This window comes from Engystomops pustulosus, chromosome 4, assembly GCF_040894005.1.
Source record: "Engystomops pustulosus chromosome 4, aEngPut4.maternal, whole genome shotgun sequence".
Lineage (NCBI taxonomy): Eukaryota > Metazoa > Chordata > Amphibia > Anura > Leptodactylidae > Engystomops > Engystomops pustulosus.
Genome location: NC_092414.1, coordinates 192,359,369 through 192,383,267, shown reverse-complemented (window position 1 = coordinate 192,383,267; position 23,899 = coordinate 192,359,369). Strand labels below are relative to the sequence as shown.

General features: G+C 44.8%; 1 protein-coding gene and 1 non-coding gene across 4 annotated transcripts; both read left to right on the top strand.

Moving 5' to 3' along the window:
• Positions 1 to 2,114: 2,114 nt before the first annotated feature.
• Positions 2,115 to 22,269, top strand: LRRC8E (leucine rich repeat containing 8 VRAC subunit E). 3 transcript variants are annotated; one of them, XM_072149114.1, is made up of 3 exons: positions 2,115 to 2,325; positions 16,695 to 16,849; positions 19,262 to 22,269. In XM_072149114.1, the coding sequence occupies exons 2-3, from the start codon at positions 16,712 to 16,714 to the stop codon at positions 21,536 to 21,538; spliced, it is 2,415 nt and encodes an 804-aa protein (XP_072005215.1). In that variant the 5' UTR covers positions 2,115 to 2,325; positions 16,695 to 16,711; the 3' UTR covers positions 21,539 to 22,269. The 3 variants fall into 3 exon arrangements, with proteins under 3 accessions (XP_072005215.1, XP_072005217.1, XP_072005216.1); XM_072149116.1 differs by lacking the exon at positions 2,115 to 2,325 and adding an exon at positions 2,398 to 2,559; XM_072149115.1 differs by lacking the exon at positions 2,115 to 2,325 and adding an exon at positions 10,742 to 10,886.
• LOC140129332 (small nucleolar RNA SNORA35) lies at positions 17,041 to 17,170 on the top strand. Its single transcript, XR_011855525.1, has one exon. It is a non-coding gene; the product is annotated as a small nucleolar RNA SNORA35 (small nucleolar RNA).
• Positions 22,270 to 23,899: the final 1,630 nt, after the last annotated feature.

The window sequence follows — 23,899 nt, the reverse complement described above, 5'->3', positions numbered from 1 at the left end:
TCACAGCTGTACATAGACAGCCTGCCCCTCTCCTCACAGCTGTACATAGACAGCCTGCCCTTCTCCTCACAGCTGTACATAGACAGCCTGCCCCTCTCCTCACAGCTGTACATAGACAGCCTGCCCCTCTCCTCACAGCTGTACATAGACAGCCTGCCCCTCTCCTCACAGCTGTACATAGACAGCCTGTCCCTCTCCTCACACCTGTACATAGACAGCCTGCTCCTTTCCTCACAGCTGTACATAGACAGCCTGCCCCTCTCCTCACAGCTGTACATAGACAGCCTGCCCCTCTCCTCACAGCTGCACATAGACAGCCTGCCCCTCTCCTCACAGCTGCACATAGACAGCCTGCCCCTCTCCTCACAGCTGTACATAGACAGCCTGCCCCTCTCCTCACAGCTGTACATAGACAGCCTGCCCCTCTCCTCACAGCTGTACATAGACAGCCTGCCTCTGTCCTCACAGCTGTACATAGACAGCCTGTCCTCTCCTCACAGCTGTACATAGACATCCTGTCCCTCTCCTCACAGCTGTACATAGACAGCCTGCCCCTCTCCTCACAGCTGTACATAGACAGCCTGCCCCTCTCCTCACAGCTGTACATAGACAGCCTGCCCCTCTCCTCACACCTGTACATAGACAGCCTGTCCCTCTCCTCACACCTGTACATAGACAGCCTGCTCCTCTCCTCACAGCTGTACATAGACAGCCTGCCCCTCTCCTCACAGCTGTACATAGACAGCCTGCCCCTCTCCTCACAGCTGTACATAGACAGCCTGCCCCTCTCCTCACAGCTGTACATAGACAGTCTGTCCTCTCCTCACAGCTGTACATAGACAGCCTGCCTCTGTCCTCACAGCTGTACATAGACAGCCTGCCCCTCTCCTCACAGCTGTACATAGACAGCCTGTCCTCTCCTCACACCTGTACATAGCCTGCCCCTCTCCTCACACCTGTACATAGACAGCCTGCCCCTCTCCTCACAGCTGTACATAGACAGCCTGCCCCTCTCCTCACAGCTGTACATAGACAGCCTGTCCTCTCCTCACAGCTGTACATAGACAGCCTGCCCCTCTCCTCACAGCTGTACATAGGCAGCCTGTCCTCTCCTCACAGCTGTACATAGGCATCCTACTCTCTCCTCACAGCTGTACATAGACAGCCTGCCCCTCTCCTCACAGCTGTACATAGACAGCCTGTCCTCTCCTCACAGCTGTACATAGACAGCCTGCCTCTGTCCTCACAGCTGTACATAGACAGCCTGTCCTCTCCTCACAGCTGTACATAGACAGCCTGCCCCTCTCCTCACAGCTGTACATAGACAGCCTGCCCCTCTCCTCACAGCTGTACATAGACAGCCTGCCCCTCTCCTCACAGCTGTACATAGACAGCCTGCCCCTCTCCTCACAGCTGTACATAGACAGCCTGCCCCTCTCCTCACAGCTGTACATAGACAGCCTGTCCCTCTCCTCACACCTGTACATAGACAGCCTGCTCCTCTCCTCACAGCTGTACATAGACAGCCTGCCCCTCTCCTCACAGCTGTACATAGACAGCCTGCCTCTCTCCTCACAGCTGTACATAGACAGCCTGCCCCTCTCCTCACAGCTGTACATAGACAGCCTGCCCCTCTCCTCACAGCTGTACATAGACAGCCTGCCCCTCTCCTCACAGCTGTACATAGACAGCCTGCCCCTCTCCTCACAGCTGTACATAGACAGCCTGTCCCTCTCCTCACACCTGTACATAGACAGCCTGCTCCTCTCCTCACAGCTGTACATAGACAGCCTGCCCCTCTCCTCACAGCTGTACATAGACAGCCTGCCCCTCTCCTCACAGCTGCACATAGACAGCCTGCCCCTCTCCTCACAGCTGCACATAGACAGCCTGCCCCTCTCCTCACAGCTGTACATAGACAGCCTGACCCTCTCCTCACAGCTGTACATAGACAGCCTGCCCCTCTCCTCACAGCTGTACATAGACAGCCTGCCCCTCTCCTCACAGCTGTACATAGACAGCCTGCCCCTCTCCTCACAGCTGTACATAGACAGCCTGCCTCTCTCCTCACAGCTGTACATAGACAGCCTGCCCCTCTCCTCACAGCGCATAGACAGCCTGCCGCTGCCCTCACTAATCCCTCTGTAGGTGTGGAGCCGGTGTCGGCCCCGCCCTGTCTCACTCCTGCTCCTCAGTTTGCGCTCAGTCTGGAGCAGGACACGAGATCCCGGGACAGGATCCCCCTCCGCCAGCAGCAGCATGGTGCGGGCCGCCAGGAGATGAAGCGCAGTTCTATGCGATTGTTCTAACTTAGAACCGAATCTGGTAAGTGCCATTTAGAGACCTGGGGGAAGTTTTTATTATTACTTTTAGTCATACACACCGGAGCACCTCTCGTGTGTGTAACTTTTTCCTGTGGAATCAGCACTCTCCAGTGCATTGTAGCTTCTGATGTGCATGTGAACTGAGCAGGAGTACAACTCCCAGCGTGCATTAGTAATGGCGAAGTAGTGGTGTACAGAGAGCTACCGTGGATGAAGCAGGAATAGATCTGCAGAGGTATTAGTAATGGAGTATTAGGAGTAACATGGTATTAATAGTGTAATGGAGAAGTAATATTAGTACTAATTTTGCAGACTACCTGTGTTGTTAGCATTGAAGCTAAGTAATATAATTTATGTATTAGTTTCATAAAAGTTAATTAAGTTCTTGTAATATAACAAACCTGTAGTAATGTTTCTGTAATAGTAGAGGAGTAAAGATGGATGAGTATGAGGTAGTGATGTAGCAGAGGAGTAATAATGTTTGAATGTAAAACTGGACTATGGCTATTGAGTAGTAGTAAGTACTAGTAGTATGAGCGGAGAAGGAGTAATGGACAGATGAGTGGCTGTAACAGAGCAGGGAAGTAACAATGGATGGGCATAGTGGGGAGTAATAGGGCGGAGGAGTACAAATGTGTAGGTACGAGGTGGACAGTGGAGTAACAATGTTTGAATGTAAAACTGGAGTATAGGTATGGAGTAGTAGTAAGAGCAGAGAAGGAGCTATGGACAGATAAGTGCTTGTAACAGAGCAGGGAAGGGCAATGGATGAGCAAGGTGGGATGTAATAGGGTGGAGGGTTACAAATGTGTAGCTACGAGGTGGACAGAGGAGTAATAATGTGTGGTATGATGCTGCGGTAAGAAGTAATGGAGAGATATGAGGTGGTTATGATGTAGTAGTAATAGTCGTTTGATATGATGCAGTAGTGATAGTATAGCTGAATAGTAACAGTAGATTGGTGTGATGCGTTAGTAGTAATACAACACACAGTAGAGGAGCTGGGTGTAATATGGTAAGAGTAGAGCCCAGTATATCAACCATACACACGGCTGGTAATACTGGATGCATTTCTCCTTACATGTCTGAGAAAAACTTTATATAATGTCATAAAGCCTATTCCCTCATTTAACACAATGTTATTTAACATCTAGAACTTGCTTTACAAATAGAATTAATCCAAGTAAAAAATGTAGCAACTTTGTTAATATATTTTATTCTTTGTGTAGTGATCTGCTACATTCATACTTCTGCTGGCTGATGTCCCCTTGCATTCCCTGCTGGATCTGCACAGCTTAGGCTGTGTTCACACATTGCGTTTTGAATTGGGTGTACAAATGCAATTCAAGCTCATCGGAGCAAAGCTTGTCCTGATTGCTGATGCGTTTGCCTTTGAGGATGACCAACTTTATTATTTAGCATTGTTTACCGGCAAATCTCATGGTGCTCGTTCCAGATTATGTCAATTCTAAACACATCTACGATTGGTAGTAGCTCCCTCCTGCTGTGCTTGACTTGTTCATGTGCAATGTGTGAACAGGGCTTTAGTTTTCCCCTGTAAGGTTTCTTATTGACTATTTCTAGTGATGACTTGTGATCACAGCACTGGAGTATTCTGCGCTTTGGTACAGAGTGGATCCAAAATTCGGATTCGTCAGTACGACCTGAACGTATTGCTGGATTGACGCACCTACAAATAGCCATTGCTATGATTGGTGGCCAAACAGTTTATCCAGCCATATGTTGTAGTTGTGCAGCCAACACAAAGGTAGTGTCCGTTCTTGATCTATACCTCATCCTACTTTCCGCAGTCGTATTCTGGAAAGGGTCATGACCCCTCACCCCTACCCCTTGCCCATTAGATAGTGTGATAGTTCCACTGACTAGTTTTGGCTCTCATGCATCTCACTTTTATGGGCACCTTAATAGCCGAGTGGATACTGTACCTGTGCCCCACCAGCTATTACAAGCAACTACAACTCCTAGCTAGAGTACGGTGGGATTTGTAGTTTTGCAAGTAGAGCACTTCCACAGCTGCGGCACCCATAGAAAAGAAAATATGTTCTTGGGCTTTTTGTTGGTCCTTTGTCGCCTCTTTACTAGAAGTCCCTGTGTTTCCTAGTTGCTCCGGCGTTGCGTGTCACCCATGTTCCTATGTAAATATCTTACCTAAGAGTCTAAACAATCTACAAACTTCCTGCAGACATATAAACACAATTATACTAAACCGCACAAATCTCACAGTGCGGCTTCTGTCCTGGGATCTGCCATAGGAGTCCCAGAATTTGTGACTAGTCGCCAAAACCTGCAGGTGTCTCCCGAATTAACACCTTATAAGTAGTCAAAGAAGGGAGTGTTTGTTTCCAGTGACTTGGCACAAGATTTGCTGAATTAATAGTTGAAGAAAATATGGGCAAGTTGTAGCCAACACTTGTCGGGCATCACACGCCAGAATGCGTCATCTCTGGTTATTGGTCTAGCACTTGGCCATGAACCACATCATTCCCATAGATTCCACTGTGTTTCCCATTGTATGGGAAGGGTTAATGTGTAAGCGTAATGCATTACATAAGTAAACAAGGGCTCCTGCACGCTTCACTACATCACTTCTGCTGTAAGACCTGGGATAACATGCTGGGACAGGCCGTGCCTTTCATCTATCTATCTCGTCCTGATATGTAATGAACCGCTGCAGGGGAAGAATAAAAAAGTGGTACAACGCAGAATTCTGCAGGTTTCTAAAACACTTTGTTCTAGTTATAAGATCTCTGGTTGCTGTCACGAATAGTAACCTTCTTATTCAGAACATCTGTACAGGCTTAATACTTCTCACAGTTGAGGGTTTGCTACAGTTTAATCTGCTGCAGTGATATTATCTAAAAAGATTCAGATACTAAACTCTCCAACTCGCAGGCTGTCTAAACTTGTAGCGTAAGTCCGACCAGAACGATGAGCAACCGGAATTGAACTGACTGGCATTTGGGCCGGACGAGTTTGATGTGATTTGGATGCATCAAACCACTCACTTGTGTATGAGTGGCCTCTAATCTGTAAAACACTACGGTATTTGATGGCGCTATATAAAGATTATTATGAAGTGGCCTAATACATAAGTTGCAAAAGCTTTTTTCTGTATGTCTGCATTAACAACAGTGTCCTAAACAAGGGTGAATTAAGACCACCACGGGCCCTGGACTATCTGAATAGTCCCTACAAGTCTGGAAGTCACTTCCTACGGAATGGGGGATCCGTTGCTTCTGCCTGCTTTCAATCTGTGGTTTCAGGACTGTTGGAGGACCTTCAAAGGTCCTGAAAGGTCTCTTGTGTACATGTGTATTGAAAGCAGGAACAGATGTACGAGGGTTTCATATGAGATGGTCCCTCTTAGCATAACATTTGGAAAGTGGTCTAGGTGGGGCTTGGGCCCTGGGCTAGAATAGAATAGAAATAACCTTTCCCCAGCATGACTCCATTACTCCAAATAGTAATACTGTGGTAACCATGACCCTTAAAATCTAATGGTGCATCATTTATATGTGGGTTGTAACACGTGTAGACTGAAGTCGAAATATATTGGGTGCACCGCATGACCTTTTGTGGTCCTACACATCTGACCGGAGACTATAATGTGTGGCTATATCTGTACATTTTATACAATTACCAAAGAAACTCCATTAATCCTAATGCATCTGCATGTGTTTATACAAGGTTCCTGCAGTATCTCTCCATGCCCACAGGGAGTGCTGTTTTGTTTCCACCAGCCATAGAGATGCAGCGGTGACAGATCATGCCGCACCAAAGTGCCGCCTTACTGTACACATAAATAGTTCTGCATTTATTATGCAAAATGATGTACTATACAGTTATCTCTGGCTAAAGAGTGTGCTTACATTTACATTGGGAAAGGTTCTCTATGCATAATCTTTACATAGGGTTATTAGAATGCAAACTGGCTGATAACAGAGGACAACGGCTGGATACAGGAGTGAATACAATGGCAGATATCCGGACGCTTTCCGTATGAATCTCTGAAGACCTATTAATGGACAACCATGAAGCCTAAGTGGACATTTTTCTCCTTTATTGGTCACAGTAGGGAGTCCGGGATAGAGCTGATAAGAGAGAACAATACCTCACACTGAGCGCTCAATACAATGACTAATCTCTAGCTGAGGGAGGGGAGTGCTCACATGTAGGGTTTATCGGTCACTGTTCATGCAGTTTTCAGTGCTTTTTGCTCCTGCGGCCACTTTGGCGCCACAAGTAATCCTGTCCTGTGGTAGGAAAGGAGACCGCGAGAGGGAGAGTCAATATGTAACCAGTCATCTCCCGGCAGCTACTGGGAATACACATTATGTGGGCGACAAGAGTAAAGAATTCAGTCATTCCTGCAATTTATATTCCGTGCCCATTACCGGTCACACCCGTACACACTCATGTGATGAATCAGTGCCGCACACTACACCATGACATCACCATAGGGAAAGGGCTGCAAATAGTGGCGCAATTTAAAGGGGTAGTCCAGTGTTTGAAAGTGGATCAGTTTTTCTTTTGTATTGGTGTGTGCACTCTGTCAGAAATTCTCAATTGATCCTTACCCAAACCCTAGTAAAAAAACACAAGCACAGGTTCCCTGTGGGTTTGGAGCAGAATAGGAAAATTAAAATCATTCATTCTGGGTTGATCCTAAAGGGGCCATACCCAAAGTTAAAGGGGTTGTTCGGAGTATGAAAAACATGGCTGCTTTCTTTAAATGATGACGTTCCGGGGAGCAACAATCGCAACAAAGATGGCGATGCCCACACGCTGCTGTTTTAAATGCCACTCGTGGCATCGGCAGGGTTGATACCCACGATCAGTGCTAGCACCAACCGTGGGTATTAGCGGTAGGTGTTTGCTACAATATGCTGCAAACTCCTCCTTTGTCTGAAGAGGGCTCACTCCGTAAGCCCTCTTCATACAGCCCACACCTCTGCACCGTACATATATGGCGCAGAGTGTGAAGGGGTTAAAAGAAATCTACCACCCAAATCCATCATGATAAACCAGGGACACTTACTCATAGATCCAGGCACCGTGACTGTGGTAATCTTCCTATATTTGTTATCCATGGCCTCCTTCCTTCTAAAATCAACTTTTATACTTATGACTCAGAAAGGATTGGCGTTACAAAAGCTCCTCTGTGTTCTAGCTTCATAGGCTGTTACACTGCATCACATTAAAATTATGCGACTGAGCCAAAATGGCACTGAGGGGCAGTGCCAGAGCCCCTCTGTGCTGTAAATATAAGTTGATTACCACAGCCTGGTATTATGGGTAAGTGTTCCTGGTATTTCAAACTTGATTTTGATAGTAGATTTCTATTAAAGGGGTTGTTCGGGCTTAGCAAAATCTAGAAAACCAGCCTGCGGGTAGGGGCTGTGAAAACATAAACTAATGCTTACTCCTCCATCGCTACGCTCCTGTTACAGCATTGACTGTAAGTAGACAGGTGGGCATTCCCAACACTAAACAACACAACTTTAAGGCCCTCCCTGCTTCATCTAGATGTGAGTAAGTAGTGGGGCCAGCATAGACTGCATTCACAAACAGTTGTATTTTTGCAGCAGTGTGTCGAATGACCCCCCTCCCCCCCCCCCCAAACTAGCTCATTAGATGCCTGGGGTACAGTAAGTTTAGGTCAATGGACACCTGTTACAGTAGGACCTGGAAGTGTTCCCATTCCCGGGCTGCCAACATTGTAACCATCTAACATTAAACAACACATAATATTCAATACAAGCATAAAGCAAACACCTGGCTATACAATACAGAAAGTTATCCTGCAGGGCAGACGCCTATAGCAAACACTGTCACACAAGTCTTGGCTAAACAAAACCAGTCTGTGTCCTGCTCATCTCCTCTAGGTTTGTTTGAGGTGAGGGGTCGCCAAAACCCCCTAATGTGTATGGGGGCTGGCGATCTGTCCCCATTGTTGGAGGAATCTCCAGTGTATGGCAGGTCCCTGGTCTCTACTATTATCACATCCCTGCTGCCTCCCTCCCCTCTTGTGATATTGGGTTTCTTGGTATCTCCAGGGTCGTAGCGGCCTCTACTATTAATCTACAAACAGTCTAATGCTGAAAGTGTCATTTCCCCTTTAAAAATGACAAGCTAGTAAGGCAGACGTGACACCCGGTGTTGACCTTAAGGCTTGGGTTGTGCCCATCTACTTGCGGAATTAAAAATACTTCCAGATTCCAAAACCATAATATAATTATATTTAATCTGTTTTCCGTATTATGTAGGTTATAATCATGAGGGTGCGGCCTAAAGGGCCAGAGGCACGGGATGACATTAGTGCTAACGTTCAGGTCTGTAATGAAGGGGATGTCGCGCATCATATATGGATCACTTACACCTCTCCACCTTTACGGATGTGATGTATAGACTTCTAAATGGGACACTTCCCTCCCCATAGCACCCACATAGCAATATAGCCAAAGGGGTAGAGTCAAAAATAACATGGACTGCCCTCAAACACTCTGACCATTGCCAAGGACGAGGGGGGTCTCAGTTTTTCCATTCAACGCTATGAAGACGCGCAGAACATACTTTTGTCCCTCAGCTGTGGATAGGGGGGAGCATAGCTGTGGGAGGGATGGGGGAGCATAGCTGTGGGAGGGATGGGGGAGCATAGCTGTGGGAGGGATGGGGGAGCATAGCTGTGGGAGGGATGGGGGAGCATAGCTGTGGGAGGGATGGGGGAGCATAGCTGTGGGAGGGATGGGGGAGCATAGCTGTGGGAGGGATGGGGGAGCATAGCTGTGGGAGGGATGGGGGAGCATAGCTGTGGGAGGGATGGGGGAGCATAGCTGTGGGAGGGATGGGGGAGCATAGCTGTGGGAGGGATGGGGGAGCATAGCTGTGGGAGGGATGGGGGAGCATAGCTGTGGGAGGGATGGGGGAGCATAGCTCTGGGAGGGATGGGGGAGCATAGCTCTGGGAGGGATGGGGGAGCATAGCTCTGGGAGGGATGGGGGAGCATAGCTCTGGGAGGGATGGGGGAGCATAGCTCAGGGAGGGATGGCGGAGCATAGCTCAGGGAGGGATGGCGGAGCATAGCTCAGGGAGGGATGGCGGAGCATAGCTGAGCTTGCCAATGGTGGGGATCCCCAATATTGCTACCAATATTGATAGTGTTTTGGGACAACCTATACATCAAGTTTGGAATAGTCAATCTTCGTGAATGTAAATGTCTCAGTGGTCAGACAGCACCTATAATTTGTGAATACTTTTGATTGTCACTCACATCCAACATGCACCATTTGTATGTGCTTTTTTTTCCAAGGGGATTTGTCTATTTTGTGTCGGGCTTTTTATGTGGATTTTCCACATGCTTTTTTTCCCCCACATCTTTAGGTTGAGGGAATTCTACATGGAAACTTCACGCTGATGAGGACTTGATGGAAGTTTTCACTCTCCCATTGACTTCAATGTAAAAGAAAAGACAATTTTAGCGCAGGGTAAAAAAAAACCCCATAGTTTACATTCCCTTTATTGCACACCAAAATCGGTAATGTATGCAGTTAGTCGAAAAGTTGGAAAAACTTTTTTTTTTTTTGGCATCAACTTTTTCAGGGCCATCATGCAGTTTGGCAAACCCCTCTTAATCTTGCCTCACATGTTTAGGATAAGCTACGTGTCCTAAAACCAGAACCCCACAAATTGCCTGCTGCAATAACCCACCACTTCGCTGGCCCATGACGTCATGTGACCTTATCACAACACTGTCCCATTGAAGTGAATGAGACTGAGGTGCAATACCTAGATCAGCCACTGTACTACGTATAGTGTTATGCTCAACAGCCCCTTTAATGTGGAACCCTAGTCAGTAAAATTGTGCGGTGTATCCTGTTGCATTACACTGTGGACACTATTCTGTGGCCGTCCTCCATAGAGCACTTTTTGTAACCATGTCGAGTGTATGTTAACATTTGTTGACTACTTGTAAATCGAATGCCAGGTGACATCTTGGTTCCTCCCACATTGTATTAAATGGCATTATATTACAAGAATTTGAAAATCTGTTCTACAAATTTCTCTGTTCTATTGGTGTACGGTTATTTGGTGAATGTAATTTTTCTCTAAAGGCTCCTATAGTGTCCTCCATTCTTTAGCTTTGTTCAAGCCTGTGGTACATACAAACTACACAGATGGAGGGAACGAGGGTTAATAAGGGTTAAAGATTTTTCTATAAATTGACTCGTAAAATGCAGACAGATGTGTATGAACGCAGTTGTGTGCCTTTCCTTAATACTCTGAAAGCGAGCATTGTCTCTTTAAACGTCAGACCTATTAAAGCTCTCAGGTTACACGCAAGCCTCCCAGCCAGGCTCAGCCCAACCTACAGCCCGGCAGGAGGAGAATGGTATAGGAAACTATAGAACAGACTACTATAGCAGGTCCCTCTACTTCCTGGGACAGTACGTATCCTGAGCATAGCCACCTCCAGCCTCGTCATGGCCAAGAGTTGCACTGCCGGACAGGGTGCACCTATTACTCAGCAGACTGTATAATGTGGTAAGTACAATATCCAGGGGGGTTGTAGTGCATAGTATACAGTGTATTATAGTTAGTAGTGTATGTATAGCATATATACAATACAGATGTATTATGGGCATGTCCAGTGGCTGTGTTAGGAGTCGTAGTGCTCTATGTATAATAGATTTGTATTATCATGGATCATGTTGGGAGGTGTATTTTATAGAGTATAGGGGCTTGTTTTGTGTATACGGTGTACAGTACTAGATTTTCCTCATTTTACGTAGGTAGATCAACTAAGTACATTTTGCCATGAGACATCAGTAGTCCATGGACTTGAGGCGTTTCTTCTCTTCTAATAAAAGGCGTCTTCTGCATCCAAAGATAACATTCATAGGTCCATGCATTTCAGGGCATCTCAGTGCTATACAGTCCACATGCCATATTCTAAGTTAGGGGAACAGCTGTGTATGAAGTGGGAATGTTACTCCCTTCTGGAATGTCTCCTACTATGTGGAATGGTTTTGGTGGTTAAGTATAAATGTGTTTGGCAGAAATTTTGTGAGTGGAATATCTAGAGGAGCCAAGTCTGCAAATCATAAAATGTGAACCGAAAGACTGAAAAGTCCTGTTAAAGTGCTTCCCAAAATGCCAGATCCTTCCTCCTTGTCTAGTCGTGCATCCCAGCAGGAGTCGGGGGCGGCAGGGACAGCGGATCTCTAAAGGTAGAAGTGTTGGTTGCCATTCTGGAAATTCCAGAGTTAACTTTATCTTATAGGATGATCCCAAAGTGTCCTGCTGCCGAGACCCCAGACAATCCTCTATCATTTTGAGGGAGCAGAGTATTTAGTTCTTCTACAGCAGAACCACGGGAGGAATGGAGCCTTTTCCAGTCCTTATTGGACTGCTAGTATGAATGTGCTTGATCTTTCTACTACTGGTGAAGGGTGAGGGCACTTAATGAGGAACCCTCTAAGTTGCATACGATCTCTATCTGAAAACAAAGAACCATTTTGTAGCATTTGTGTCCTTTATGATGTGATTGACCTCTGGCAATGGATTAGTTAATAGAAAGCCCTCTGAGATGTCATGAGGAGGTAAACAGACCCCAGTCACGTATTCACTTCCCATCAGCATCATTACCTAATTGAATAAGGAAGTCTTCAACAGAGGACCAGACGGTAAAACTGATTTATCATCCCGGTCCTTGTTAGGGCTATATGGTCATTTATGTGATGCGTTTGTTGTAATTCCCAAGAGTTTATCTGGAAGACCATATCTTTGTATCATTGGCGTAATATGGGCTTCCTAGTATATATTATAATGCTCTAGACATTGAAGTCTTTTGAATTCCTAAAATGGTATTTCTAGACCGACCTCAAATTTGGATAATTTCCTCAAAAACTGGGAACTGTGGAAAAGGCCCTGGCCTTGTAGTGACAAGATGCCATTGCAGGCTTAATGGTGTAGAAGAATTTTGGTTATATATGGGAAATGATTGAGATCAAATACTCCTAAAAACATCCTCACCAGACCATTGCCTACTCGGTAAGCCTTACCCTTGTGTATTGAAATACCATGCATGCTTCATGGTCATAATTGTATCTATTGCTCTGCCCATAGCTTAGCAACAATAATAATTCACTCCATGGAGACTTTGACCCATGGGCCCAATGTTTTCTAAACTGAGTCTAGAATTTGGCTTCTTATTATAAATTATCGCAATGTTCCCATATTCACTTGGCCACAGGCTCCCAGTGACCAGTTTCTTGTATGGCATACGTTAGTCAGAACGTTGGGGGTTCATAAAAATTTGTGGGTTAAAATTTTTAATGGCATTTATATAATTGGATTAAAGTGTTATCTAGATATTCCTTGTAATCGAAGCATTGTATTTTGTAAGCTTGTTTTGCACCTGCTGTCGTTGTCTTCAGTAGTAACCATTGGCTAGCTTGTCTGATGTATGTCTTCACCGGTTTACATTACTCTGAGACTATACAATACAGCCCAGGTGATCAGTAGTTTGAGATCTGTGGTAACCAGCAGAATATTGGAAGGAGGAAGCCACAGCACCGAGGAATAGGATATGAAGAAGTCTTTATTGGTGCATCATCAAGGCATAAAAAAGCGACGTTTCGATTCTAATGCGAATCTTTTTCAAGCATCAGCTTTCAACCAGCAGAATGGTGTATGGCGGGAACTTGATTTGGACAGGTTGGGTATCAACCAATCCTTCCTTCCATGACGTACTCTGCCAACTAGACCACAATTCTTGTTCCACCAACAAAAACTGGCATCCGTTTTTTAATTATAAGGTTTCATTAAATAATTTTAGCCCTGTATGAGGAGGAGGGGTAGTGGGTGGCTGAGCATGGGATCCTGTGGCAAATGATGCCAAAATTTCACATCAAAGTGTTTTTTTTTTTAACAAAAGATCTCATCACCGTCACAGGTTTCGGTTTTTACCTTTTAATTATAGGAGAATAATAAAAACTCAATATCGACACATAAACAGCGAGGCATGCACAACTATATTGTATATTTAAATATATGACCGGTCCACACATTGAACTCAATATTGATAAAATTGAGGAAATTTTAGTGTTTCGATTACCCTAGACTTCCATGTACGGCAAGTTACCACCTGTCATACTTAAGTCATTTATAGCATAGAAGCCAGAAACTCCTGGTGGGGATGATATCCAACCATCCTACATGTGGTAATATATTGAGACTAGAGAGTGTAAAATCTACAGTCTATTGTCCATATTTAAGTGTTTTTACTTTTTGACCATCACACTCTTTTTGGCATTCACACTAACGTGTGTACGGCGGGGGAGGAGGAGGGGGTGAGATACGTAGTGCATTGCGCCATAATACTGGGAAAGATAGGACATGTCCTATATTTTTCACGGGTACGGTATCTCTCTGTGCGCCCATTACCGGCCTATGGGGGGGGGCGTATATACGGCTGCAAGCTTCCGGCCATGTGCCTGAAGTCAATGGAGGAAATTTATCATAAGAGGGAAGAATTGTTCTCGTTGCCCATGGCAGCCAATTGGAGCTCAGCTTTCATTTCCCCACAACTGTTTATAAAATTAAAACTGAGCTCTGATTGGTTTCTGTGGGCAACTAGAACACTTTTACCTCAGAAACTTCTGATACATTTCCATTATTAATCCCTCTATAACTTTTTACCCGGCTCTGTCAGACACAACAAAGGAGGAGGAGACTAGAAAGGAAAAGCACTTTCTAATAAAACATGCTCGTTAATCGAGAATAATAAAGCGTGTTAACAAGAAAGCAGGGAGTCAACCATCAGGAGCGACCAAAACCTAAAGAAATGTGATGACAATCCTGTCCACGTGAAGTTCTCACTATGGTGATTCCACGTCAGTGAACTTCACACAACTATAGAGGCAAAGCCCAATTATCAAGTAAAATGTGTAACCTTGTGCCCTCCTATCACTGGGTCACTAAAACATTATCCATTCCCATGCCCTAAGCACCAGGTACCACCCCTAGTGGCAAACCAAAGGAAACTTTCTAAAGTCTCAGACATGCAAAAACATGATGATGTATTACTTATGCAATAGAGGTAGCGCTACCTTGTAGTCTGGGCGCCCTGGAAGCGGTCCACATTAATCCTTGGCTGTCGCTCCAGGTTTTAGTGAAGAAATGTATCAGAAGAATGTTAAGCCTCGTTATCCTTGAACAGAAGCTGGAACATTATATGAGTAGGAAAAAGCCAGAGACATAGTTGTCTGTGCGTCAACTTTTGTGGGTGCACAGTAGTTTAATAAATTCACCTAGTGCCCCAATCCACACACTATATAGTGATGGTACAAATTGGACAGTTTTTCAATCCCAAAATCAAATCAAAGCCTTCTGCATACCTCACGCCTTAGGATGATCCCATCCCAAGCTACAATGCGGACCCTTAACCAAGTGACTTACCTTATATATATATATATAATTTTTTTTTTTTTGCTGTATCTCTGACCACGTTGGCGTTTTTCTTTCAAACATGAGTCTCTTCAAGCCAGTTTCAATGTGAGTTGTTCCATAGTAGCCAAGTAGGTGGTAACATTTCATTTTATCTGGGGGTGTGTCTGTGTGTTGTATAAACATAAAAGGTTACTGCCCCCTTGTCTAGTATCAGCTGATTCCAAGGCAATATCTTTTGAAGTGGTGGATGAAATAAAAAAAGATGTCTAATTGGTAACAGGTGCAGTGGTGATCACATGAGGTATGTCCTCTATTTTGAGCTTTGATGACGGCTCCTCTTTAAAGTGATTTCTGTCCTCTTCTTGGGCAGAAGGCTGAGAGTACCACGTGTGGACCTTGCCTTAAGGTGTAGATAGTTTCCATGCACATTTGAAGGCCTTTGTGAGCTCATTTTGGATTCTAACCCAACACCACCTGTTACACATTTATGGCCTTCTTCCAACACCCTTGCACCACCCCCTTTTCCTATAACCTTTTGTGTGTGTAATATATATATCTATGGAACCATTGTGTATTTTCCTTCATGCATCATTTCAAGAAAACCAGGCCAGTTATTGGTTTTACTATTGATAATTCCGGCATATGCTACTGTATGTCACAAATGTACAACATGGATTTGCTCTCTTAGCACCTCTATGCTCGTGCCCCAAAGGAAAGAAAAATATAAAGGATAGCCTAATGATTTATTTTCCTCATATTCCATACGCTTGATTTGTCCTAATAAAAACATATTGGGGCACATTTACTTACCCGGCCCATTCGCGATCCAGCGGCGCGTTCTCTGCGGTGGATTCGGGTCCGGCCGGGATTTATGAAGGCAGTTCCTCCGCCGTCCACTGCTGCGCTGCTGCGCTGAAAATCTTCTGAACGCGCCGGAATGCACCACCTCGGACCAGGTGAAGGTAAGCGCTTCGCAAGCGACACTTTTCGGGTTTTTAAATGCGGCGGTTTTTCCGAATACGTCGGGTTTCCGTTCGGCCACGCCCCCCCGATTTCCGTCGCGCGCATGCCGGCGCCGATGCGCCACAATCCGATCACGTGCGCCAAAAACCCAGGGCAATTCAGGTACAATCGGCGCAAATCGGAAATATTCGGGTAACACGTCGGGAAAACGCGAATCGGGCCCTTAGTAAATGACCCCCATTGAGCGGCACCATTGTTATTATTGCAGGCTGCCTCCAGACAAAGTTGTGTTTATCTGCAGCCGCCTCTAGGGGGAGCTCTTTGCAGACAGAAAGAGAACGCCAACAAAGCTCCAGGATAACTGGATGATCTGCTTAAATCTCTAGTGTTTGCATTTGGTATCCTCAGTCCAGACTGTGGATAATGATGTGGCTGTCAAGTTTTATTATGCAGGTGCTTCCTATGATCTTGGTCACGGTCGACTGTAATTCTTCACACTGAGCTGTCAATGTGAAGTTTAGTTGTAAAATGCATGAATAGCATAATAACTGCCGGATCGTAAGTCCCACAAATCCTTCATGTTGTGTTTGCATCCTCCTCAGTAAAACCAGACAAAATTATGGATGAGGTGTTGATGTGTATTGTTATGTTGTGCATATGCTTATGGAAGTGAAGATCTCCTTGCAGAAGGTCCTGCCAGAAACCCTTACTATGCTGGAGTTCACCCAGTGCATGTGGAGGGTCTGTGGGTGACTGATAAGGGTAGGGCGTCAGATAACGTGTAACATACAGCACAGTACTTCACAAGGCTTGTGTGTTGCATGGGGCCGGAGATACAAGATCGGGCGCGGGTCCATTCTATGACTGGAGGGAAGGGGGATGCTGTGGTTAATGTGTATAGTGTGGTTATTCATACAATACTTTCCTTCCCTTCAGTCTGAGTTACAGTCAAGATGATTCCCGTGGCCGAGTTCAAGCAGTTCACGGAGCAGCAACCGGCCTTCAAAGTGCTGAAGCCCTGGTGGGATGTCCTGGCCGAGTACATCACCATTGCAATGCTCATGATTGGGGTCTTCGGATGCACCCTGCAGGTAGGTCATCCATGAACACTAAACATATTACACCTAATAATTCAGTCTTCCTTAGATATTTACTTTCTGTTTCTGCAAATATGTAGATTCTATAACAGACCGCATATCTCATTGACGTTAACCTTCTCCTTCCCTCCTTGTGATGCTGTACATTATAATTCAGGCCCAATGCCTCTTTGAGAAAGTAATGGTGGTTCTGTCAATTGGCTCCTTAGTCTTATCCTTGGCTACTCGGTCTCTTTCTGGTGCCAGAACACATCCCTTCTTGCAGAAAGGCCGGGTCCTGCTGTGACCTGCTCTTTCCGAAAGTTAAATACAAGTACTGCCTGTTAGAGTACTGCTGCGTAATGCGGATGAAACCTTCCCATAGAAGACGCCTTTCCTTTGGTAACCTATATATGTTGACACAATAATGCCTCCCCAAATGCTGGACAGCAAGAAAATACATTTATTTATGTACAGGAACCAAAAGTTTGAAGTTTTGTGCCTCTCCAGAGCATTTGGTTTTAAAGGGAATCAGGGGGTTGTCCAGTGGTTGAAAACTGTGTTGTGTTTCTTCCAAAAACAGCGCCACACCTATCCCATGGTGTGTGCTGTTATTGCAACTCTGCTCTATTCACCTCTATGCAGCCATGTTTATCAACCTCTAAGCAATCCTTTTAATTCCCTTTAAAGGGAACCACATTTTTCACAAAAATAGCTAGTGACAGGTTCCTATAGAGTCCTAGTAACTGTCACCCTTCTGCTTAAAATTGTTCCTCTCAGATACCCATATAATGTACTTTATAATTTTACCTGGTGTCCAGGGATATCTACAGTGGGTCAAGGGGGGTGTGACCTGCTGTGGCTCAGTTCAGCAGATCCTCCCCATGCTTTCTCAGCATGCAGCAGTAATACCATGTGACCAGGGTGACATCATTGCAGGTCCTCTAGCCTCCTAACATTCGAAAACTGTACACCATGCATATATCTGAGCACATGAAATGGAGAGGAGTAATAATAAATAAAAATAATTATTTTATTATTATTATATATCTGAGCACATAAAAAGGAGAGGAGTAAAAGTCTGTGCAGGCATGCTGTGATTTCATGTGATCAGATATATGCATGATGTACAGTTTGTGTAATGTTATCAGGCTAGAGGACCTGGGATGATGTCACCCTGGTCATATGGCATTACTCCTGCTGCATGGGGAGAAGCTGCTGGAATCAGCAGCAGGAGGCCACGCTCATCTTGACTCAGTCAAAGATACCCCTGAATACAAGGCAAGTTTATAACTCTGATTTTATGGGGATTTGAGGGAAACCATTTTTAGCTAAAAGAAGCTACTGCCACTAGCTGTATTTGAGAAAAAAATTCCAAATTAAAGGGATCCTGTCATGACGATTTGGGACACCTAAGCACCCACAGGTCCTTATGGTTTGGTGTATCAAATCACATAATGGCATAGTACACCCCGGCTTCACTGCACAAGCTTCGTTGGTAATGAAGCCGGGCACTATCTCATCGCCAGAGGAGGCGCTGCCGTGAGATGTGAGTCTGATATGCCTCATCGGACTCTCATCTAGGACATGTACAGCCCTCATACAAGTCGACCTATAGTGGTTTAGAGTTCCAAATCGACCTGACAGGTCCTCTTTAAGTTCTGGGATCCTGTAGCTGCCACTTAAAGGAGCATATCCACATACTACATAGAATTCAAAATTCAGTTCAATGTATGATTTTGTGTAGAAAGCTCTCCTAATGATATGTTGACCTGTTTTGTGTGGGAATAGCATTTTTAATTTATTGTGTTTTGGTGCACATTTGACTTTAATGGGGCGGGGGAGGCCTGGGCAGTGTGCCACTTTGGCTCTTTTCAGGGCAGATTAACTCCTTAACAGCTAACACAGAACTTAAACCTATTCTTCTACCCAATATTAGATAAGGCTGCACCCCCTAATATTGCACTAGAGTTTTGATGGTCAAAACATGACCCTTGTTTAAAGACATGACCTACTACATGCTCCGAGCATATTAGTCTCTTTAAATGGTCCAGTGAGCACCACAGATTGTTGGATCTCTTGATAACTTACACAGTAGGATGCTGCTTCTTCGACATATAGTATGTTAGAGTTGTAATATATAGTTAATGTCGATGCTTCTTTGTTGGATGGAGCTCGAGTCATAGCCTCCCTTAATGGACCTTGTAAAAGTGTTGATGTTTCCTCTTAATGCTGCTTTATGTATTTTTCCACATTGATCTTCCTTCATGCGTGAACCTTGTAAGTGTTTTTTTTTTTCATCTTCTATGCATTAACCTTTGCACTCTTCCTAATTACTCCTCACCATTCCTTCATATCACTTCCTCTGCTTTCCATAATCAGAGTGATTGGAAAATCCTTCTAACTTTGTTTTCTCTTCATCCACAGATTACTCAGGATAAAATCATTTGTCTGCCAAACCACACCTCGGCTGACTATGTTTCTGAAATTACCTGCAAAGAGTACACCCAAAACACAAGGGACACAAATGCTACCGAGGAAGACTTGGCCATTCCCACCTCTTCTCCAGCACCTTCTTCCAGTACTCCGCGTGAGATGAGCGGACTGCGGAATAACCTGGACCTTCAGCAGTACAGCTTCATTAACCAAATGTGCTATGAAACTGCCCTTCACTGGTACGCAAAGTACTTCCCATACCTGGTGGTCATCCACACCCTCATCTTCATCATTTGTGGAAACTTCTGGTTCAAGTTTCCTGGCACAAGCTCCAAAATTGAGCACTTCATCTCCATTTTGGGCAAGTGCTTTGATTCCCCATGGACAACCCGAGCGCTCTCCGAGGTTTCTGGTGAGACTACACAGGAGAAAGCAGTTGAGAGGGACCTTTCAAAGCCAAACTTTGACGAAAAAAGCCCTGTAACCGCTGATCTTCCAGTTCCAGAGAAACTTGTGGCTGAGACTCCTTCAGCTAGTGTCCTGGACAAAAAGGAAGGAGAACAAGCCAAGGCCTTATTTGAGAAGGTCAAGAAATTCCGGATTCATGTTGAGGAAGGAGATATTCTGTATTCCATGTACATGCGTCAAACGATACTGAAAGTATGCAAATTTCTTCTAATAACAGTGTATAATGCCGCCTTGGTGGGCCAAATACACTTTATTGTCCCATGCAGCGTACACACCGAGGACATGACTGGATACAACAGTTTTTGCTGCAACCATACTAAAGCCCACCTCTTCTCCAAGCTGGCCATCAGTTACCTGTGCTTTTTAGGAGTTTATGGTTTGACCTGTTTCTATACACTCTATTGGCTCTTTCGTCGTCCGTTAAAAGAGTACTCATTCAGATCAGTGCGCGAAGAAACCGGGATCGGCGATATCCCTGACGTGAAAAATGATTTTGCGTTTGTACTTCATTTAGTGGATCAATACGATTCCCTCTACTCTAAAAGATTTGCTGTCTTCCTGTCCGAGGTCAGTGAAAGTCGTCTGAGGCAGCTCAATCTTAACCATGAATGGCCAGCAGATAAATTGAGGCAGAAACTTCAGCATACACCAGAAGGCCGACTGGAACTTCATCTCTTCAAACTGCCAGGATTGCCAGACACTGTGTTTGAGGTGACTGAGACAGAGTCTCTTAAACTAGAGATGCTCACTGAAGCGCTTATCCCTCCATTGGTGTCCAAGCTAGTCAGGTTGGAAGAGTTGTCTTTGTTTAACTGCCCAGCTAAAATCCAACATGCTTCTCTGACCTACCTCCGAGACCATCTTAGGGTTCTTCAAATTAAGTTTGACGACATAAAAGAGATTCCACTGTGGATTTTTGGTCTCCGAGCCCTTGAGGAGCTGCATTTGTTTGGCTACCTTTCTCAAGATGTCTCAAAAAATGCTACCCTTGAAAGCTTGAGGGAGTTAAAAAGTCTTAAGATTCTTGTCATGAAGAGCAATCTTTCCAAAGTGCCTCAGACGGTTGCAGATGTGTCTAGCCATTTACAGAAGCTGAGTATTCACAATGATGGAACCAAGCTTATTACACTCAATGCCTTGAAAAGACTCTCGTTGCTGAAGGATCTAGAGCTGATTCGGTGTGATCTAGAGCGGATACCTCATGCTGTCTTCAGTCTCACCAATCTACAGATGTTGGACTTAAAGGAGAATAGCCTTCACACTATAGAGGAAATTATAAGTTTGCAGCATTGCCGTAAACTAAGTGTTCTACGATTGTGGCACAACCAGATTGCCTACATTCCTGAGCATATCCGCAAACTGAAGGGTCTCGAAGAACTGTGCTTAAATCGCAACAAAATCCTTGTATTGCCACCTCAACTTTTCCTTTGTACCAAACTCCGCCACCTTGACCTCTCTTACAATGAAATCCGAGAGCTGCCACCAGAAGTAGGAGTTTTGCAGATGTTGCAGTTCTTGTCTTTGACAGGGAACTTCTTAGAGGACCTCCCCAATGAGCTATTTTTCTGCCAAAAGCTTAAGACTTTGAAGTTGGGACAGAATAAATTGACGATTCTGTCACCCAAAATTGGGGCACTTGTCTCCTTAGTAAGACTGGAATTAAAAGGGAACAAGATTGATACGTTGCCTCCAGAACTTGGGTCGTGTAACAATCTGAAAAAGTCTGGTTTTATAGTGGAGCATGCTCTAATGGAGACCCTACCGCTGGACGTGAGGGAGAGGCTAAGCGAGGAATCGTAAGGGTTAAATGCTAAGTCAATAACTTAATTGGGACCTGTAGTTTGTCACCTATTTTAATAGTCTACCCCATCAAACATTGTGGTAATATTACAAGATGAAGAAGAGGTCAACAACTTTTTTGACAGGGTTAATATTAAATTCCCTATAGAAATAAAATACCTCGTGCTATAGGTCTTCCTACCGTTACCCAGCATGCACTGTGTATCCTTGGCTCTATGATTAAAATGTGACGTTCTTCAGAATGTCTTCAAAACCAAGTAGTCGTCTTAGCTCGGGAATATGAATCTCTCAAGGCTCATCTACTGTTTTAGTCGGTGACCTGTAATTTGTTTTAGTTTTTTATATTTGGTTTTATTCAAGACCAGACTTGGAGTTTGTCTGAGCTTAATATTAATGGCCCATCCTTGACGTGTGATCACTGCAAAGAGGCTACATTACTAGGTCTAGCCAGCCCTACGGAAAAGCTGCTTACACTGTGTAGACAATGAGGAGGAGCTAATTCCCTTGGCATTAACAGATCTTGAGGAACGGGGGGGGGGGATCAATATTTTAAATGGGGCCTTTAAATTAATAATTCTAAGTTGTGCCTGTGGGAGGGGGGAACGTTCACATGACGGATACAAAATATCAGGGTGCTCCTTTAAATCCTTTAGAGAACGTGAGGCATTAACACTTTATGGGATGACTAGAATATAACCCAGACTTGTGTACATGTAAATTTTTTTTTTTAATTATTTAAAATAAACATTTCAATTAAATCATTGTGTCTTTTCTTCTCTTAGCATAAGTCATGTCAGAGCTTTGTACAAATGGATAAAGGCATCTATATTTGAGCATCTCAAAATGAAACCACATCTATGGTGCCAGATTTTGCTGTTTGTCAGGTAACAAATTTTATACATGGCCGGAAAGTAATCCGCCCCTGGGCAGGATGTGCTCTCTGCCTCCTGCCCCTGAAGTACAAAAAGAGGAATCTGCCTGACCAAAATCAGGAGTTTATGGTCGTATCCAGGGACACCCAAAATATAAACAGCAGGACTATGGTAAACCCCAGGGTATCCTTGGAGAATGCAAACTTAAGGCCTTAGTGAGCAAAAAACATAACTCTGCTAATACTGGGGAAAAAACCCTCTGTACTCTCCTTTCCAAAGCCCCCTGCAGGTTCTCTTCTATCTTCTGAAGCTCCAGCTCAGTCTTTGGGACCCCACACAGTCACAGCATGACATCAGCCGTTTGCCGACATCATAGTGTGTACACCGCCCCACTATGAGGTAAGCAAGTGGCTGACTTCATGGTGTGTCCGACGCAGTGTGCAGGGACCCAGATCCGGAGCATTAGAAGACAGGAGAGGACCTGTGGGTTTTTTTTTTTATATATATATATAGACTAGAGTATAAACAGAGTTAGGGGTTTTCAGCACATTTTTTTTGTGCTGAAAAACTCGGCTTGTACTCGAGTATATGTATATACTCGGCTGCTGGCTATATACTAGGGGGCAGGGGCTGCTGGCTATATACTGGGGGGGCAGGGGCTGCTGGCTATATACTGGGGGGGCAGGGGCTGCTGGCTATATACTGGGGGGGCAGGGGCTGCTGGCTATATACTGGGGGGGCAGGGGCTGCTGACTATATACTGGGGGGGCAATGGCTGCCTGGCTATATACTAGGGGGCTGCTGACTATATACTGGGGGGGGGGGGCAATGGCTGCCTGGCTATATTTGGGGTGGGGGGTACATGGCCTGCCAGGCTATATACTGGGGGACATATGCTTGCTCACTATATCCTGGCTGGATGCTGTGACCAATGCGATTTCCACCCTAGGCTTATACTTGAGTCAAAAGGTATAACTAAGCAGCTCCTAGTCAAAATAACAGAACACAACAACAATTAACAGTACTAACAATAACAGAGGACACTTAAGATCTAATCATAAAGGTAACTCCACTATTCCAGAGTGGTCAGAGGTGGCCCTCACAATTATTGAATAAATATAAAAAAAAATAAACGAAAAAAGGGAAATCCATGCCAATAATAATCTTCTAAAGGGAAACTTTATTGATAACAAATTAATTCTTTAAAATGTACTAAAAAATTTGTGGTGTTCAGCCCCCATGGGATTGGTGTTCAGTACCTGGTGTTCAGTACCTGAGGCTGAACACAAGGTACTGTGGTCCACAGGATTTCCCTTTCACAGATTTTTAGCTTTGTTTGGGGCTGATACTTTTTCAAATAACTGCATGTTTATTTGTAGTATTTATTTGCTTAACCCCTAGGCGCACCAGGACGTTATAGTACGTCCCCGGGGCTAGATGCTTAGCGCACGGGGACATTCTATAACGTCCTGCTTCTGGCACCGGCTCA